The following is a 20,838-nucleotide window of genomic DNA, read 5'->3' on the forward strand; positions in this document are numbered from 1 at the left end:
CTTCGGTTTGGTACCAAATCAAATTTTCAACTAACATTTTTTGTGCTTTTCTTAGCGAGTACTATATGGTCTTTGTGTTTTATAGAAAGGAAATAGGGCATAGTTTTGTGGAAGCTTTGTATAATGTGCATAAAATAGGTTAAGTTTGATTGGGGAGAATGAAATGCTTAGGTTTCAAATATCACACAAAAGCTCACAACGAAAGGAGAATGTTCTGATGTTGTACCATTTGAAAGATCCCTTAGCATATTCTATTGTCATGGGCACATTATTTGTTGACCGTATGGATTAGGTCCTTGCATCATGATTTTCTATTACTCTTTGCCAACGCATAGTAAAAGCTAAAAAAATTCTCTACTGTTATTGTTGATCCATGGTTCAGAGGTATTGGACATATTTGGTTGTTGCTTTGGTTTACAATATTATTATTAGTTATGTCATAATAATTAGAGGAGAGTGCAACTTTGAATTTAAAAATAATAATTTAATAAAGCGATTAGTGAAGTTGCATATATATGAGGATGCCCTAACGTATGACTAAAAGGCCAACTTGACTCACTGGGATTGCGTGGACATGTTTTCTTGACACCTTTTCACCATGTGCATTGCATGGATTTGAGTTGTGGCTAGGAATACACAGTTGGGAAGAAAATTAATCGATTAGGATGGTTTGAGAAGAACCAAAAAAATTCAAATTTAAAAGGTAGAAGCATTACTTCTTATGTAAGTCCAACATGTGATAGTTTATCTGTTCTGAATTTGCAAAAGAAAAATAAAATATTGAAGAGCCCACTAAATTTGCAAAGGGAATTAAAAATGTTACAAAGGAAATAAATTTTAGTGCCACGTCTAATAGAGGAAATGAAGAGATCGACGCCATCTTTGGTAACATAAACAAAAATCCCGTCAACTTTGTTTTCAAAGGAAACAAAATCTATGCAAAAGATAGCAAGATCTGAGGGTCACATGTGATTGTGTGAATAGCTAAGAGATGCTCTTTGGGATGTAAGATGAAAAAATGATTTGACACTTAGAAAAGGGTAAAACTCAGTTATGAGTGAAAATACATGGAAAGTGGAAATTTTGTTTTTGTTTACTAAAGGGGTGAATTGTAACTATAGGCTAAAAGTTCTTCACGTTGTAAACAAAGGTGAAAGTGATTTAGATAAAAGGGGAGTGCTAATTTTACGACTGGGGCTAAAATATTTCCCACCAAATGTGAGCATATACTTTATTGAAGAGGCCAAGCAAGGAAAATAAAATAAAATTAGTTGTAATATACAAAAGAGAGAAATTCGTATGAGAATTATTTTACTCAAAGAATTAATTTTCACCAAAGGTGAAAGTTGTGAGAGAAATGACAAAGGCAAGCAGAGGTGATTTTACGTTATCCTTATGGGGATTATGTATAGTTGCAAAAATATTTATTCATGTGGACAAATTATTATTTGTGAAAATGATATTCAAGTTGCAAGGCATTAAAAGGAAAAAGATTATTACAAATTATTATTTTTGCCTACATAAAAATATTTTTCCATGGGAAAAGGCAATGTGCAGAAAATAAAATATTTTTAGCTATAGATTAAAGACAAACATAATGCAAAGGAGAGAAAATGTATATAAAATTTAGGTCAAGAAGAAATATGGAATTTGTTTTCTTACAAATCATATTTGAAAGTGGAAAGTTGTCAGCTACAGGGGCAATCCAAAAACTTCTACTTCTTTTTATTGTTCTCTCTTCTCAATTGTAAGGGTTTTGGATCTCTTATTTCTAAGAAGTATAATAGAGCAATGTTTACCTTAGGGTTGAAATTTCTTCAGTGGAATGAATGTGTAATTCTCTGAGCAATGCTAGTTAGTTTTGAGTAGATAACAAAAGTATTGCAGCAAATTGTCTCCACATTGTATTCTGGAACTTCATATGAATTGATAATACCAAGGGTATTTAGCTTTCTCATTACAATTTCCTTGTAATTGTGTGTTTTTTGTGTGTTTTCTTCAAGGAATGAATTAAATACATTATGCAAATAGTTGTGGGTTTGAGAATATAATTTGGATCTATAAGTATAATTTTTGTAATAGCACGAGGGGCTACAATAATGTTAGGCATTAGTGTCAAAGGGGCCACTAATTGGGAGTAATTTGTTGTTTGAATATGCATTTAGGATCTAAAAATTGACTCCACACCCAAGGATTAGGCATTGATTTATGGCATTTCTCAAATCTAGTTTAGCAACATTAATGTTCTTAAAATCTCTTTTAAATTTCTGTTGTAGGATTTAGTGTAGTGTAGGAATTGTTTCCAATTGTTGAGTAAAGAATCAATAACCAAGATCAAAGAAAGATTTAAAGTTATTTATGTTGGCCATTTGGAGGAATTGATTATGTATTGCATTGATGTTTTGTCATTGATGTCAACACTAGTTGTTTTCGATGCTTTACCGACACCCTTTTGGTCCCTGTAGGTTGTTTGGTTTCTGGTTGGATTTGATCTGGTATGATCCGGTATGCTCTGGTATGTTTGGGTTATGGAATTGGCTTATTCATGCTACTCAGATTCATGTTCAGTTAGTTAGTTTTGATTTGGTGATCAAATGCTATCCTGTTTGCTAGAAAGCTTGGTTTGTCGTTCCGACGAGGGTTTCACCGGCAAAGTTTTGATGATGATCTTTGATGAATTACATAAGTGGTGTTGGTGTGGCTTATGGTGGAGTTTCAAGACATCGCTGATGGTGATCGTGTTTGAGACTTGGCGGATTGAGATCATTGCTTTAGCGTATGGACCTATATTGGGTCCTGGTGTATCTAGGTTATGGACCGACTTAATGTAACATGTGGATTGGACCTCTCATTGTGCTTCCGGGATGTCTTATGGGTTGGATATTATTTGTTTGGTCTTTGGCTGACATGTTTTGTAATTATGTAATTGTTTTATTGTCTTGTGGCCAACCTTATTGTTTATGGTCGAGGGTTTGTATATATATGATGTAAGATATCATTGTAGATCATCATGGAATGGGATATGGGATGTAAGGAGCGAATAATGTAATAATAATTTTGGTAGAGGATTTGGTCGATCATTGGTGATCGAGTTGGGTTTATGTAAGAGGATTTAGTCCTCCAGTATTGAACTTAACCGGAATTGTATTCAAGCATAGGAGATGCTATCTTTGGAGTTCATTCCTTCTTCCAAATTGTAGTCTAGAGTTCTATGTAGTCAGTGAGACTCCTTTTGTGATGAGTAGTGCGCTCTAGGCGGTTGGCCTTCCTGCAAGTGCAAGCCCCTCAATTGTAATTCACATACTTACTATAGAAGTATTATCTAGCTGTGGGTAGGCTTCCCACCATGGTTTCTCCCCTTATCGGGTTTTCCACATATAAATCTTGGTGTCATGTGGATGGCATTTATTCTCTGATTATTGTTTATGCTTAATTAGTTTATCTATTGTTTTGGTATTTGGTTTATGCATTCCGGTATTGATCTTTTGGGTTTCGGTATTAAAGTTTTAATTGCTTAAGGTTTCGGTAATTTGGTGACAACTAATTCACCCCCCCCCTCCCCTCTCAGTTGTCTTTTGGTTATTTGAACTATCTAACAATTTAGACTACCCTTGGTTATCTGGTACAAAATACAATGTCTATGCAAAGTGCGTGTTGAATCTTTAGGCGTTATTAGGTACACCCACCTTGGTCTAGCAGAGCTAGAAGTGCAAGAGATTTTAGCCTTAAGTGGTTGAACGTCATTCGTTGACCCAATCTACCCCTAAGTCTGAGAATAAGAAATGGCTATTCTTTAGGATTTAGTGGATTTGTTGATTTGGAAACCAACATGTTGCATTCGTGAAATGGATTTGCCTTATTTTTCCATGCAACTACGATTTTTGAGTTCAAACAAGGAGGCTTCGTCTCCTTTGCATGCACCTAACCCTAAGTGAACCCCAACAGATCAAAAGTGAGTGAGGAAGTCACAAGGATCGAGGAACCATGAGGATCCGATACACCGATAGATCACAGTGAATATTGCTTCCTTCTGCCTCCATCTTCCACATAATCAATGCCCTTTTTTGCTCTACACATTTTCTTACCCTTACATGTGCCTTGAATGCCCCCAATATGCTTCTTACAAATGCCCTACTCTTGAGCGTTGTGATTTTGTTCCTTCCCACTTGTAGCCACATGCTCCACATTCGTTATGCCACCATGACGACCACTAGGGCTCCCTTTGCACATCGTTGATTTTTTAATCTAGAGTACAAAATAGTTGTTATTTATAGGCAATTTTATTACTATGTGCAAAAGGTATTATTTGTCACATGGAAGTGAGGAGAAGTATTCTCTTTGTTGAACTAGTCACCTTATTTATCACCCATTAGAATTCAAGCAATGAATAATTTGGGTTTAGTTAAATCAATGACTTCATTACCATTTTTAATCATATGAAAAGTATGTAGATGGCTAAAACAAATAGGGGAAGAGCACAAGTAGCTGTTATAGTTCTAATAACCGTTCACTCCTTGCACACCCAACCCCAATTACCAACTTTAAAGAAACCAAATTTTATGATAACTAAAAGTCCATAAATAGACTTCACATGTACCAATAGTCGCCTACCTTTTAGCATTTTTGGAGCATAATTAGCCCATTTGTGCATGAATGCCCTAGCAATCGTGCACAAAGTATTGACAATTTTAAGTGCACGGTTATTGGGGCATCTTTTAGTAGGTGACACTTTGAAATGTGTACTTTTTGACACTTGGGCGCATAATGGATCTCACAACATGCATCATTATTAACCAGAACCTAGAACAATAGCTATAAGTAGTTAAGTTGCATGCAAATATTACACAAAAGAAAAATCGTTAAAATCCAATATGCCATTTAGGCTCAAGTTAGCTATAACAATTATTGGTACACTTTCCCTATCTTTCCACCAAAATATTGCTTTAAAAAAAAACTTGATCGAATTTCTTTTCCAGCTCATTGTCATGATGATGGATCAAAAAATATGATCTAATATATGAACCAAAAAAATACATCTAATCAAATCCAAAAACTTTAAATACTCAATAAATATTGATATTACTCTCAATTAATGATAAAACTGAATACTATATGTACAAATTTGTTTGGAGGACAGTAGTAGTACTGATAAGATAAACCAGATCAAGTGAAATGTGTTTCAGTTACTGCTTATATGCCCACTCCCACGGGTCCAGCCATCCGTTTAGAATTTTAAAAGACACGTAATTGTCATAAATGTCTTGTGAGAATCTGGGCGGGTCCTGCGTGAATCGTCCAGTTAGTATAAAGCACTTCGGGTGTCTTCTCATTTCCAATCTAAATTAGAAAGAGATATGTCTAACAGGGACGAAGGATTTCTGTAGCACTTAGCCTGTGTACAAGAACTAAAAGAAAGGCGAAAGCCCATATAAGCCAGAAAAAGCATTTCCATTTTACACGCCTTTTGCACAGTTCTCTGATTGTCTGTCTTTTTGCTTTGGCTGTATTTTGAGGAAGGTGCAGGTAAAGGCAGGGTTGAGTATGGAAGTAGAAAAGGGGCAGAGCGAAGCAGAGAGCAATCTTCTGTCTCTGGCCAAGGGAAACCCTGATGCAGGCGCTGAATTTGTTTTGCAGTCCAAAGGTATAATATATTTTGCCTTTCCTTTTCACTCCCTCATAGGTAGTTTGCTATGTCAAATTGGATAAACTCACCACTCTGTTTGGACGTAGTCATTCGAATAAGAACCATTTTTTGGTTGGTGGTTTGAAATGAAGGGTAAGGAAGAAAAATTCTTAGGCAACAGTGACAAGTAAATCCCCAGGGACCTATACTAAGATATATTGATTTGATCTAGAAACACAACTCTGCTCTTTTAAACTTATCTTCAATTCTATTTGACAATGTCAATTTCGTTTTTGTTTTAAGAAATGTATTGATTAAAAAGATTGATCAGGGACATGGTGGCACGCTGGGTTTCATTTGACGACAGCAATAGTCGGACCGACTATTCTGACGCTGCCTTACGCCTTCCGCGGCATGGGATGGGCGTTGGGTCTCTTTTCCCTCTCCGCTGCTGCAGCTGTCACTTTTTACAGCTATTTTCTCATGTCCAAAGTACTCGATAACTGCGAGAAGCAGGGGCGTCGGCACATTCGATTCAGAGAGCTCACAAGAGACGTCCTTGGTAAATTTGTATCCTATCTTCATAACCCACATTCAAATTGCACGCTATCTGCTTATATGTGTGATTAATTGTGTGAAATAGGCTCTGGTTGGATGTTTTATCTGGTGGTCTCCATTCAAACCACAATTAACATGGGAGTGGGCGTCGGATGTATCCTTCTCAGTGCCGATTGTATGGAGGTACACTAACCCAATCGCCTCTCTTCTAGCTTTTGACATGAATTGGGCTTCTAATTGTGTAATTTTGCCTTGTACAGATCATTTACTCAAACATACAGCTACATGGAGACCTCAAATTGAATCATTTTATAATCATAGCGGCTGGAATCGTGATAGTGTTCTCTCAGCTACCGTCGTTTCATTCCCTCCGTTACATCAATTTGGGGTCGCTGGTGCTGAGCTTGGGGTACACGTTGTTGGTCGTCATTGCATGTATACATGCAGGTAATATCATTTCTCGCCCAATTCATTCAAATGTCGAAAGAGGAAGAGGAAGCGGCTATGCAGTAATATAAAGTTTTACTCATATAAGAGTAAAGTAATGTATCAATAATGTGCTCCTTATATGCTTGAGGTTTATATGACTGCATTGTCATTAAGGAAGCTGTTATACAGTCATATAAATCATCAGTTCTATAAACATAAAATAATAATCAGAAAATATGTACCTTATATTCTTAACCATATGACTGCATAGCCTGTTCCATCAAAATAAGGCTACTAATTTGTTGGTGGTTCGTACCGGGCAGGGTATTCTCACCATCCACCCCACCCGCAAAGGGATTACTCGCTCAAAGGTACAAAAGTGGGGCGACTATTCAATGCATTCACCGCCATGTCTATCCTCGGAAGTGTATTCGGCAACGGTATTCTTCCAGAGATTCAGGTTAATTTTCTGCCTCGAATTCTCACCAGAACTTATGATTTAATTGAATTTTGGTTTGGTGGTGCATTGGTGAATGGTAACCTGGATATTCTGAAGGAGGTTACAAACATTGTATCCTGTTTTTGTTTGTAAGATTGGCATTAATTTTCTATGGTTTGTTTAGGTTAAGGAAGATTGATTTTGGATTTGTATGGGTTAGTTTTCAAATCGATTCATATTTACTAATTCATTATCAAAAAGTGGAGAGCAATTAGAAATATGGATTGATTTTGGATTTGTGTATTTCAGTTTATTAGTTAAATCATACTTAGTAATCTATCATCAAAAAGTGAAGAGTGATTAGAAACATCTATTGAAAAGCTAAAATAAATCCAGAAACAATCTCACCAAATTTCCATTATATGATCCAAAAGATAAGTAGGGGAAGAGCACCACTAGCCGTCATAGCTAACTTTGCGCAGCCACAGATCCTAAACGGTACATCGGATTTTGATTTTTTTTTTTAGTTGTCTTCGTATGCGACTTAACTGTTTATAGCTATTGATCTGGCTTTTGGGTAGTAACGATGCACGTTGTGGAATCAGTTATGCGCACAAAGGTCAAAATGTACACATTTCAAATTGTCGCCTGATACCTAACTAAAGATGTTCTAGTAACCGTCAACTCAAAATCGCTAGTACTTGTTGACAAATGTCCCAATAGTGGTGCACAAATGTTCCAATAGTGGTACACAAATGGGACAAATGTTCCAATAGCTGTGCACAAATGGGCCAATTAATTACAAAAAATGATTGGCTATTGGTACAAAATAAATTTATTAATGGTGTTTTCACTATGACGGCTATTATGGGATCAACATGACAATAAGGTGACGGTTATTGGAACTATGTTATCTATTGGTGCTCTTCCCCTATTCTACATTTAATTTCCTGTAACCAATTCTCATCATAACTTTAATTTAATTGAATTTTGATTTGGTGGGGCCTTGGTGAATGGTAAGCTGGATATCATGTGACTTTTGTAAATGCAGTGTCAGTTATGTAGTTGGCACGAGTTTTCTACACATTATATTGATTTTGGATTTGAATGCGTTAGTTGTTTAATCCAATCATATTTAGTAAGTGATGATTAAAAATGTAGATTGATTTTAGATTTGTGTAATTTAGTTCTTAATCAAATCACACTAATGATTTATCATCAAAAAATATGAAAGATTAGAAACTTAAAATAAAAAATGAAACAATTAAATCTACAATCAATCTTATTTAATCTAGATTATATGATGAAATAAATAATTATTCTACATTTACCTACATAAAACAAGACTTTATAAAAAAATTACATCATTCAATTTCACTAGGGCAATTTCACTGGAATATGGATTATAATTGTCCGCATACCAAAGCTTTTAATGGGGTAGGTAGCTCTGTGCTGGATTGTTATAATGGAATTATCTTTAGCACGATACCCATTATTGTAAAGGAGCTGACAGATATTCAACAAAAGGAAATCTTATCAATGAAAAATGGTAAATCTTGCAGGCCACTGTAGCTCCTCCGGCCACAGGAAAGATGCTCAAAGGCTTATGTATGTGCTACGCAGTAATGCTTGTGGCATGCTACAGTGTGGCAGTATCGGGCTACTGGGCATTTGGCAACACTGCGCAGTCTAACATATTGCAAAGTCTGCTGCCCAAAGAAGGCCCCGCCCTTGCACCCACATGGTTGCTCGGCCTCTCTGTTCTTTTCGTACTCCTCCAGCTTTTTGCAATAGCACTGGTAACATATAATCAATATCTCCTTACATTTTTTGGATTTTTTCTTTAGAACGGAAACTGATCCGTGTGTGTATGTAAATAAGGTGTATTCTCAAGTAGCTTACGAGATCATGGAGAAGAAATCAGCAGATGTTAAGAAGGGGATTTTTGCAGCCCGAAACTTAATTCCTAGGTTGTTGCTGAGAACAGTGTATATAGTGATTTGTGCGGTGATTGCAGCCATGCTGCCATTTTTTGGAGATATAAATGCGCTGGTGGGTGCCATGGGCTTTATTCCACTGGACTTCATTCTTCCCATGCTTCTCTACTACAAGAGCTTCAAGCTCGCTACCAATTCCTCAATTTACTGGATAAACAGCGCTATTATGGTGATTTTCACAGGTGTTGGGATAATGGGTGCCATCTCCTCAGTGCGCCAAATAGCCATTGATGCTAAACGATTTCGCATTTTTAGCAATAATATGTTGGATTGATGCGGCTAATTTCATTAGCTGAGCATGCCCAGCAAATTTTGAGGAATTCTCACTCTGTTGAAATCAAATCCATTTTGTCATTATCAGTAAAAGGATCAAATGAATTCTCTACTGAAAAAGTCTGTAATTTTGATTCTAGCAACTTTAAGTGAAATATATTTAGAAACCGAATCAGCGACTTTTAAGATTTGTTTAGTCAATGAATAACCTCAGATGGACAGAGAATATCTTGTGGTCAGTGGCTGCTCTACTGCTCAGATTAGGAGGCTTTTGGTCCCCTCATGAGTACTGCGAAATTTAAAACACCAATGGAGCTTTCATATTCCGGAGTTCTACCTCTTGTACTAATCTCCTAGTTTTATACTTGTTGCCACTTTTATATTAAATAATTTGTTATATTGTTTAACTTTATTGTGTTTTTGATTAAGGGAAAACGGGTTTTGAAGGATCATGAAACTCTTTACATCAAAATATAAAATAGATATAGCATTGAAAGCTCAAGATGATAGTACAATAAAAAAAAAAGGGGGAGTACTCCAAAAGACAAAGGTTACCCATAAAAATCAAACAAGGGATAGAACTTGACTTCTCAACAAAGAGGAGAGAGCCACAACTACAAGATAGTCTGCCCCGAAAGACAACAAGTAACCCAATCAAAGACAAGGCTAGAAAAACTAGCCCAAGCAACCCACAATGAGGGCCCTCAAGATTTACAACTAGCCTTGTGGGAATGAAGAGTCATATTGAAGGAAGACTTGGACGTCTTTGAATGTTTCCCCTTTATAGTAATCCAACCCTCTTCAACTCTAGCAGTCGCCGCAGACCAATCCAAGGAGCCCAACACCGATCTATCTAGATTGGAGGAAGGAGAGAGAGAGGAGAGGGAGCAACAACCGTCGTAGGTACATGGCCACCATTAGCAGATGGGGCAAGAGAAGAAACAACACCCTATGAAGCTGTTGGCGAGGTAAGAGACAACAAACCCATTTCAGCAGAAGAGACAACAACATCCTATGATCCAACATTTTTAATCACCGAGCCATCCTCAGTGGCATCCGAAGAAACATTCTTCGCCAATAAGGAGACTGTACTAGCCATCGAAATCCCAACATCCAACGAATCATTAGAAGAGTCCTTCTTAACTGTATAATGTAGGTAAGAGGCTCTTGACCACCATGAAGCTGCAAGATTTTTCTTCTCAAGCCCACAATTCTTAGCCGCATGGCCGGTTTTAAAACATTTTTAACACCTGAACGGAATACTTTCATAATCCAAAGTTTCAACCCAGCTGCCAAAAGAGGAGTTAATGACAATCTCAACAAGTAGTCCCTTAAACACATTAGCTCCACGAAAATGCGAGCAAAAGTAGTGTGATAAAGCTTAACTTTATTGTGTTGTTCCTGCTTACTAATATAATAATAATGATTTTGTGAGGATCTATTGAATGTGAGTCTATGATTTCAATTATATCTTATTATTACAATTTTAATGATTTATTGTTGGATTTTATTGTATTGTTCTTCATTACTAATATAATAGTTATAATTCTTGTAGGCAGGAACTAATAACAATGTCTTATGGTTTGTTGTCTATGATTTCATTCATAGATTATTATTAAAATTTTGATAGTTTATTGTTTGATTTGTATTATATGTGTTTTTCTTATTAATATAATAATAATGATGATTTGGTGATGGTTTACTTAGAATCTTATTTTATAATTTAATTTATGAATTTTTATTTATATTTGTTAATCTTATGTTTTGTGTATTTTATTTTAGGAAGGTAATACTCTTAGTAGTTTACAAAGGAACATGAAAGAGATGGAGCTCTTTAATTTCTTACATCTAACGTTTATTTATTTTAATGATAAAATAGGGGAAGCGTACCAATAACCGTTATAGCTAACTTCGTGCACCCATAGATTCTAAACAGTATATTAGATTTTGATGATTTTTTTTGTTGTTGTCTCTGCACACCACTTAACTGCTTATAGCTATTCTTTTGGCTTCTAGGTAGTAAAGATGCACGTTGTGCGATCTGTTGTGTACGCAAGGGTCAAAAAGTACACTTTTCAATGTGTCGATCAATACTTGTTTAAAGATGCCTCAATAACTGTGGACTTAAAATCACCAATACTTATGCACAAATGTCCTAGTAGTTGTGTGCTATGGATGCCAATAAAAGTTCACAAATGGGCCAATTATGGTCCAAAAAAGCTAAAAAATGAGGAACCATTTGTACATGTGTAATTTATATATGAACTTTTAGTTATTTGTTTTTTGAATTTTTTAAAGCTAGTAATTGGGGGGTTGAATGTGCAAGGAGTGAATGGTTATTGTCTAGTAAGCATTTTCACATCTTTTGTACATTAAAACGATTATACTTTATGAGATGTCTTATTGTTTCATATTATTAGTGGTCCTACCTTTATAATATCTACATAATGCTCTAATATTAAATTATAAAAATTTGTACATATCATATGCTCTATAAATCATAAAACATTTAAAGAATTAAAGAATCTAATAAACTATTAGATTATTAATTATATAAATGGCAGTTTTGAGTATTTGTGTGACTAATACTACTTCAAGTATTTTTGCCACCTTTTCCATTTTCAAGGAGCTTTCTTCTCATTAAAATATGGTGAATTAAAAAAATTATAACTTGTATTTTATTATTATGCACAAAAGGTATTATTGGTCATATTGAAGTGAGGAGAAGTGTTTTGTTTGTTGTATTGGTCACTTAATTGATCACCCACTAGAATGTAAGCAATGAATACTTTAGGTTTAGTTGAATCAATGACTTCATTACCATCTTTAATAATAGGAAAAATATGTAGATGGATAAAACAAATAGGGGAAGAGCGCCAAGAGTTGTTATAGTTCCAATAACCATTCACTCTCTCTACACCCAACACCCTTATTACTAACTTCAAAGAAACCCAAAAAATGATAAGTAAAAGACTAAAAGTCCATTAATAAATTTCACATGTACTAGGGGAAGAGCACCAGTAGCCGTCATAGCTAACTTCGTGCAGCCACAAATCCTAAACAGTACATCGGATTTTGATTTTTTTTTTTTTAGTTGTCTTCGTATGCGACTTAACTGCTTATAGCTATTGATCTGGCTTCTGGGTAGTAACGATGCACGTTGTGGAAACAGTTATGCGCACAAAGGTCAAAAAGTACACATTTCAAAGTGTCGCCTGATACCTAACTAAAGATGTTCCAGTAATCGTCAACTCAAAATCGCTAGTACTTGTTGACAAATGTCCCAATAGTGGTGCACAAATGTTCCAATAGTGGTACACAAATGGGACAAATGTTCCAATAGCTGTGCACAAATGGGCCAATTAATTACAAAAAATGATTGGCTATTGGTACAAAATAAATTTATTAATGGTGTTTTCACTATGACGGCTATTGGGGGGTCAACATGACAATAAGGTGATGGTTATTGGAACTATGTTATCTATTGGTGCTCTTCCCCTAATAGCCACCTACTTTTTAGCATTTTTGGACCATAATTGTGGCCCATTTGTACACAACTATTGGGGCATTTGTGCAACTACTGAGGCATATGTGCACGATTATTGGCAATTTTAAGTGCACAGTTATTGGGGCATCTTTAAGTAGGTAGCAAGCGATATTTTTGAAATGTGTACTCTTTGACACTTGTGCAAATAATGGATCCCACAACGTACATCATTATCAGCGAGAAGGTAGAACAATAGCTATAAGCAATTAGTTGCATGCGAAGACATCCAGAGACAACAAAAAACAATTGTCGAAATCCAATGTAATATTAAGATATGTGGGTGTGCAAAGTTAGCTTCAAAAAAATTACTTGATCAAATTTCTCTTGGAGTTCATTGTCGTGATGATGGTTCAATAAGTATAATCCAAAATATAGACACAAAAAATACACAGAGTCAAATCCAAAAACTTTCAATACTCAATAATTATAGATATTATTCCATACTGCTGTAAAGTTGAATACTATTTGTATAAATTTCTATTTTAAAGATTGTTTGGAGGACAGTCGTAGTACTGATAAGATAAATCAGATCAAGTGAAATGTGAAAGGAGTTGAGGATAACCATTTCAATTACTGGTTGTATGTCCAGCCGTCTTGCGAGGCTGTGCCATACGTTTATAATTTTAAAAGAAAGACGTAATTGTCACAGATATCTTGTAGAATCTGGGCGGGTCGTGCGGGAGTCGTCCAGTTATTATAAAGCACTTCGGGTGTCTTCGCATTTCCAATGTAAATCAGAAAGATATGTCTAACAGGGGAGAAGGATTTATGTAGCAGTTAGTCTGTCTTCAAGAACTAAAAGAAAGACGAAAGCCCAGATAAGCCAGAGAAAAGCATTTACATTTTACCCGCCTTTTGCTCAGTTTTCTGATTGTCTGCCCTTTTGCTCTGCCTGTATTTTGAGGAAGGTGCAGGTAAAGGTAGGGTTGAGTATGGAAGTAGAAAAGAGGCAGAGCGAAGCAGAGAGCAATCTTCTGCCTCTGGCCAAGCTTGGCCCTGATGCAGGCGCTGAATTTGTTTTGCAGTCTAAAGGTATAATATATTTTGCCTTTCCTTTTCACTCCCTCATAGGTAGTTTGCTATGTCAAATTGGATAAACTCACCACTCTGTTTGGACGTAGTCATTCGAATAAGAACCAATTTTTTTTTGGTGATTTGAAATGACTTGGGTAAGGAAGAAAAATTCTTAGGCAACAGTGACAAGTAAATCCCCAGGACCTATACTAAGATATCTTGTTTTGATAGAAGCACAACCTTGTTCTGTTAAAACATATCTTCAATTGTATTAGACAATGTCAATTTCATTTTTGTTTTAAGAAATGTATTGATTAGAGAGATTGATTAGGGACATGGTGGCACGCTGGGTTCCATTTAACGACAGCAATAGTCGGACCGACTATTCTGACGCTGCCTTACGCCTTCCGCGGCATGGGATGGGCGTTGGGTCTCTTTTCCCTCTCCACTGCTGCAGCTGTCACTTTTTACAGCTATTTTCTCATGTCCAAAGTACTCGATAACTGCGAGAAGCAGGGGCGTCGCCACATTCGATTCAGAGAGCTCGCAAGAGACGTCCTTGGTAAATTTGCATCCTATCTTCATAACCCACATTCAAATTGCACACTATCTGCTTATATGTGTGATTAATTGTGTGCATAGGCTCTGGTTGGATGTTTTATCTGGTGGTCTCCATTCAGACCACAATTAACATGGGAGTGGGCGTCGGATGTATTCTTCTCAGTGCCGATTGTATGGAGGTACCCCACCTCCTTAAACCCAGCACTATAATCGCCTCTCTTCTAGTTCTTGACATGAATTGGGCCTTCTAATTGTGTAATTGTGCCTTGTACAGATCATTTACTCGAACATTCAGCCACACGGAGACCTCAAATTGAATCATTTTATAATCATAGCGGCTGGGATCGTGATAGTGTTCTCTCAGCTACCGTCGTTTCATTCCCTCCGTTATATCAATTTAGGGTCGCTGGTGCTTAGCTTGGGGTACACTTTGTGCGTCGTAATTGCATGTATACATGCAGGTAACATCATTTCTCGCCCAATTCATTCTATTGTCAAAACAAGGCTACTAATTTGTTGGTGATTCGTCCTGGGCAGGGTATTCTCACCATCCACCCTACCCGCAAAGGGATTACTCGCTCAAAGGATCAAAAGTGGTACGACTATTCAATGCATTCAACGCGATGTCTATCCTCGGAAGTGTATTCGGCAACGGTATTCTGCCGGAGATTCAGGTTAATTTCTTGCACCGAATTCTCATCAGTACTTTAATTTGATTGAATTTTGGTTCGGTGGGGCTTTGGTGAATGGTAAGCTAGATATCTTATTGGAGATTAGAAATATGTGGTATTAGTTGTATGGATGGCATGAGTTTTCTACAGTTTGTTTAGATTAGATAAGATTGATTTTAGATTGGAGTGGATCATATTTATTGATCTATAATTAAAAGTGGAGAGTGACTAGAAATATGGATTGATTTTAAATACCTGATTTAATTTTTTAATCAAATCATTCATACTGATCTATCATTAAAAAAAGTCAAGAATTATTAGAAACATCTATTGAAAAACTAAAACAATTAAATCCAGAAGCAACTTTAACTAATTTCTTTTGTACAATCCAAAAGATAATTATTCTACATTTAATTTCCTGTATCAGATTTTCACCATAACTTTAATTTAATTGAATTTTTTTATGGTGGGGCCTTGGTGAATGGTAAGCTGGATATCCTACTGGAATTTAGAAACATTTTATCATTTAGTTTATGTAAATGTAGTGTTAGTTGTGTAGTTGACATGAGTTTTCTACCGTTTATGTAAGATTGATTTTAGATTTGCATGGGTTAATTTTTTAATCTAATCATGCTTAGTGATTCATTAAAAAAAGGAAGAGTGATTAGAAATGTGAATTGATTTTAGATTTGTTTGCTTGATTTTTTAATCAAATCATACTTAATGATCCATCATAAAAAAGTGAAAGTGATTAGAAAAATCAATTGAAAAACAAAACAATCAAATCTAAAAACAATCTTATCTAATTGATTATATGGTCCAAAAGATAATTATTCTACATTTACCTATTTAAAACAACACTTGATTTTTATAAGCTTTTTTACACCATTCAAATTCACCAAGGCAATTTAACAGGAATATGGATTTTAATTGTCGGCAGACCAAAGCTTTTAATGGGGTAGTTAGCTCTGTACTGGATTGTTATAATGGAATCACCTTTAGCACGATGCCCATTATTGTAAAGGAGATGACAAGTATTCAACAAAATGATATCTTTTTTAATGAAAAATGGCAATTCTTGCAGGCCACTGTAGCTCCTCCGGCCACGGGAAAGATGTTCAAAGGCTTATGCATGTGCTACGCAGTAATGCTTGTGGCATGCTACAGTGTGGCAGTATCAGGCTACTCGGCATTTGGCAACACTGCACAGTCTAACATATTGCAGAGTCTGCTGCCCAAAGAAGGTCCCGCCCTTGCACCCACATGGTTGCTCGGCCTCGCTGTTATTTTCGTACTCCTCCAGCTTTTTGCAATAGCACTGGTAACATATAATCAATCTCTCCTTACATTTTTTGGATTTTTTTCTTTAGAGCAGAAATTGATCTGTGTGTGTATGTAAATAAGGTGTATTCTCAAGTAGCTTACGAGATCATGGAGAAGAAATCAGCAGATGTTAAGAAGGGAATTTTTGCAGCCCGAAACTTAATTCCGAGGTTGTTTCTGAGAACAGTTTATATAGTGATTTGTGCGGTGATTGCAGCCATGCTGCCATTTTTTGGAGATATAAATGCGCTGGTGGGTGCCATTGGCTTTATTCCACTGGATTTCATTCTTCCCATGCTTCTCTACTACAAGAGCTTCAAGCTCGCTCCCAATTCCTCAATTTACCGGATAAACAATGCTATTATGGTGATTTTCACGGTTGTTGGGATAATGGGTGCCATCTCCTCAGTGCGCCAGATAGTCATTGATGCTAAACGTTTTCACATTTTTAGCAATAATGTGTTGGACTGATGCGGCTAATTTCATTAGCTGGGCATGCCCAGCATATTTTAAGGAGTTCTCACTCTGTTAAAATCAAACCCACTTTGCCATTATCAGTAAAAGGATCAAATGAATTCCCCACTGAAAAAGCCTGTAATTTTGATTCTAGCAACTTTAACTGAAATATATATTTAGAACCAAATCACCGACTTCTAGATTTGTTTAGTCAATGAAAAACCGGAGATGGGCAGAGAATATCGTGTGGTTAGTGGCTACTCTACTATTCGCATTAGGAGGCTTTTGGTCCCCTCAGGAGCATGCTCTGAAATTAAAAACACTAATGGAGCTTTCATATTCTAGAGGTTCTACCACTTGTACTAATCCCCTAATTTTATACTTAGTTGCCACTTCTATATGAAATAATTTGTAATATTGACTTTATTGTATTGTTAACAATGACTTTGTGATGGTTTACTTGAATGTGAGTATGATTTCATTTATAGATTATTATTATAATTTTAATAATTTATTGTTTGATTTGTATTATATTTTTCTTTCTTAGTAATATAATAATGATGATTTTATGAGGTAAGGTCGATGAAGTTATCAAATTCTACATTTGATCATATTAACTGATTAAAAAATAGTAGTTTATTTTTTAATTTAAATTAATAAATACTATCAAATGTACAATATAATGGCTGCATAGACAAGGGTATTTGTGATGATTTATTTAGAATTTTATTTTATAATTTAATTTATGAATTCTTATTTATATTACTTGGTAAAACTAAAATAATTTATGACTCTTTAATCTTCTACATCTAATACATTAAAATTTTAAATTAATATTTTTACAAATTAAAAAAATAAATTCATATTAGTTTCTTAATAGATTGTTAAGGTCTAAAATTAGTTTTTATTAAATTTAAATTATATTAGTTCAGGAGTTTCATATTTACATATCATCTATAGGAGTAAAAATGTCTCTTTTGATCTTCAATGGCTCACTAGATGCTATATCTTTATAGAATTCAATTTTGTTTTTTACAATATTTTTTTGGATTTAGAATCTAAGGCAACATAATAATAATTATACATATTGCATCAATTGATTTGTCGAGCACTAAGACTTTAAACTAATGGTCCTTTGGACTTGACCCCAATTAGCAACACATTGGATTCTAATATCATATACACTTATCAAGATCACAAAAATCATGTGACAAAAGGGTAAAAATAATGTCTACACTTTACTAGGCTTTACCCATGGTTACACATGCCTATTAGTTGCATTTAGTGGGTTTTCAAACCCACAATGGGAAAAAATAGTTATGAGTGTTTAGATGGTTCTCAGTTACATAAATGCAACACTTGGAATTATCTTACACACCTTACTATTGGGACTTAAGAATTAAGAACTTAAAAACTTCAAACTTTCTCAAATTTATTTTAAAGATAAATTAAAACTAGAGATCAATTCAAAAATTTCCTTTTATGTCATATCTATCTATGAGACAAATCCACAATTCATAAAAATTAAATTACAATTAATAATATTTGGACTTAACTATTTGATTGATTCAATATGTGGTTCCTACCTTAATCTAGATGCATGACTTTAGAAATTTAATCATGGTACTAACTCCTAAGTCTAAATGAATATAACTCCATGATAATTTCAAATTAGCCCCAAGAAGAATATTGAACCTAAAATATTCTTTCAGAGATCAAGTCTCCTTGGATATTGACCCAAACTCAATCTTGACATTGAAGGTAATTAACTTTTAATTTAAATGAAATACTTCTAATTGTTGCATGTCTAGGTGGCTTTGGCAATGCCATGTTAATAATCTCAATCATTCCTAGGAACATGTGGCAAGATATCACCACTAATAGACACTAAAATTAAACTAAATGATTGACAAAGGAAAATGAAAAAAGTCTAAGGTGAAATATAGGCTACTATATTAAGGCTCTTATAATAAAACAATGTAGATTTAAAAAGAAAAAAATGTGTAATGTTGTGAAAAAGGGTGATTGAGAAGTCAAGAGGAAAGCTTTTCTCTCCTCAAGGAAAGGAGTGAAAATTTCGTAAAAGATTCTCTTCAACCTCTCACACACATTACATTTAAAAGAGGGGGGAGAATTCACTAGATCCAATCTCAAAAGATTGAATGCTAAGTGAATTGACAACAAAGTTAGAAAGTAAAAGTAACCCCTCTTTTATAATGCAATAGGTTGAATTATATGATTTAGGAATAAGTGTAAAAGAGACAAAGAAATGATTATAAACTGAGATAGAAATGCAGGATGAAGCTGTGCACCTGGAATTAGCAATAAAAGACCGAGATGAAGCTCCCCTACAAATTTCGGCAAAATTTGTCGGGACCATGTTGAAAGTGCACACAGTCCTCCGAAAAATCCGCGCATCAAAAATGGTTTTTCGACCTTTGAGAATGGAGTCCGAATTTGCAAATATAGTTGCACACTTGCAACCTACACACATAAAAGAGAGGAAATGTTGTTGGGATTGGGGGTTTTCCTTCAAGTCAAACCTCGATTTTGGAATTAACCAAATGATGAAAAAAGTACTTGCAAGTAAATGAAAGTAAATAACTAAAGTAGAGTTCACCTCAAGAGAGGATGTAATTCAAATGTTGATAGAATTATTTAAGGGATATATAGAATAGGATGTCAAAGTGATCTCCTCTTCAATGGTTGAATCCTTGACTTGAATGCAACACTTAGCCTTGAAAGGAGACTTGAGATGCTCGATGCTTGAAAGGATACCAAGGTAACACTTAGCCTTGAAAGGATACTTGAGATGCTCATCGAATTACAAGGGTGAATTCCAAACACTTTGTATAATTTGATTGATGCTAGGTGGCAAGGGGCAATTAGCCTTGATAAAGAATTTATTGATTATGCACTTAAACACTTGCAACCAGAAGCAACTAAAGAGTAAATTGAATAGATATAGGTAAATTCAAAAGCCTTGTATAGATCAAAGAAGATATTAACTAGAATGTTGATAGGTGATACTGAATCAGTCCAAAAGGAGACTGAAATTCTGATAAAGAAATCATTAGGTCTCATCCCTGAAGAAGAAGAAAAATATGGAGAAGAGGAGGCTCATACACCTGTTAAGTTAAAGGGAGAAGATTTTCCTAAGGGTGTTAAGCCTACGGATTTGGAGCTAGATAATAAGTACCTGCATGATGACCCTGTTGATACTAATCTTATTGATATACCAGATGATAATACTGGTAATGCAGTTAATAATGACACAGATAATGTTGACAATACAAGAGATAATGTAAATATAGTAGATATTGATGTACAAATGGATGATCTCTAAGAGCAACAACAAGATGTAAATAATGAAGCTGAGAAGGAAACTGATAAGAGCTCAACTAAGCAATCAGTAAATGCACAGTCAACAGAAACTCAGACTGCACCAATCAATGTAAGTGCAGATGAAAATGTTAATATTGTCAATGAGGATAATCCGAAGGATTTAGTTGATAAGGCAAAGGAGGCACTGACTATTGAACAAAGTGTGGAAATGCAACCACCATCGGTAAAGGAACATCATGTTGAAAGTCAACTGCCACTAGTCACTACAACAACACAGAAGGAACAAATAGAGACATGAAAAGAGAAACCAGAGAAGAAGTCAGAAGAGAAAAAGGAGGAAGAGAAGAAAACATAGTAAGAAATGAAAGAGAACAAGGAGAAGACAGATAATAAGGATCAAGAGAAGAAGAAGAAAACATTGATCGATGATGATGATGATGATGATGAGGACTCCGTGAGTATTAAAGGTCCTATAGATATGGACATTCTAAGTTCTGTTGAATTAATGGAGATTGCTACTGCTATGCAATCCTGAGCACAAAAGAAGAGGTTGAAAGAGTAGAAACAAGAAGCAGAGACCGTTCAAACTATTGTTGAAATTT

The 20,838-nt window shown here is 35.3% G+C and overlaps 2 protein-coding genes across 2 annotated transcripts; both read left to right on the forward strand.

Moving 5' to 3' along the window:
* The first annotated feature begins 5,212 nt into the window (after positions 1-5,212).
* On the forward strand, positions 5,213-9,653 carry LOC131032309 (probable GABA transporter 2). The gene is made up of 7 exons (XM_057963251.2): positions 5,213-5,641; positions 5,955-6,185; positions 6,267-6,364; positions 6,442-6,628; positions 6,934-7,070; positions 8,612-8,848; positions 8,931-9,653. Exons 1-7 carry the CDS (start codon positions 5,542-5,544, stop codon positions 9,318-9,320), a joined length of 1,380 nt encoding a protein of 459 aa, XP_057819234.1. The 5' UTR covers positions 5,213-5,541; the 3' UTR covers positions 9,321-9,653.
* Positions 9,654-13,403: 3,750 nt separating this feature from the next.
* Positions 13,404-17,376, forward strand: LOC131032308 (probable GABA transporter 2). The gene is made up of 7 exons (XM_057963250.2): positions 13,404-13,898; positions 14,212-14,442; positions 14,523-14,620; positions 14,716-14,902; positions 14,979-15,115; positions 16,197-16,433; positions 16,517-17,376. The coding sequence occupies exons 1-7, from the start codon at positions 13,799-13,801 to the stop codon at positions 16,904-16,906; spliced, it is 1,380 nt and encodes a 459-aa protein (XP_057819233.1). The 5' UTR covers positions 13,404-13,798; the 3' UTR covers positions 16,907-17,376.
* The last annotated feature ends 3,462 nt before the right edge of the window (positions 17,377-20,838 follow it).

This window comes from Cryptomeria japonica, chromosome 8, assembly GCF_030272615.1.
Source record: "Cryptomeria japonica chromosome 8, Sugi_1.0, whole genome shotgun sequence".
Classification (NCBI taxonomy): Eukaryota; Viridiplantae; Streptophyta; class Pinopsida; order Cupressales; family Cupressaceae; genus Cryptomeria; species Cryptomeria japonica.

Coding starts and splice junctions, on each gene's coding strand:
- LOC131032309 (XM_057963251.2), top strand. CDS start 5,542: ATGGAAGTAGAAAAGGGGCAGAGCGAAGCAGAGAGCAATCTTCTGTCT. Junction 5,642..5,954: donor ATTTGTTTTGCAGTCCAAAG/GTATAATATATT, acceptor AAGATTGATCAG/GGACATGGTGGCACGCTGGG. Junction 6,629..6,933: donor CATTGCATGTATACATGCAG/GTAATATCATTT, acceptor CGTACCGGGCAG/GGTATTCTCACCATCCACCC.
- LOC131032308 (XM_057963250.2), top strand. CDS start 13,799: ATGGAAGTAGAAAAGAGGCAGAGCGAAGCAGAGAGCAATCTTCTGCCT. Junction 14,621..14,715: donor TCAGTGCCGATTGTATGGAG/GTACCCCACCTC, acceptor TGCCTTGTACAG/ATCATTTACTCGAACATTCA. Junction 14,903..14,978: donor AATTGCATGTATACATGCAG/GTAACATCATTT, acceptor CGTCCTGGGCAG/GGTATTCTCACCATCCACCC.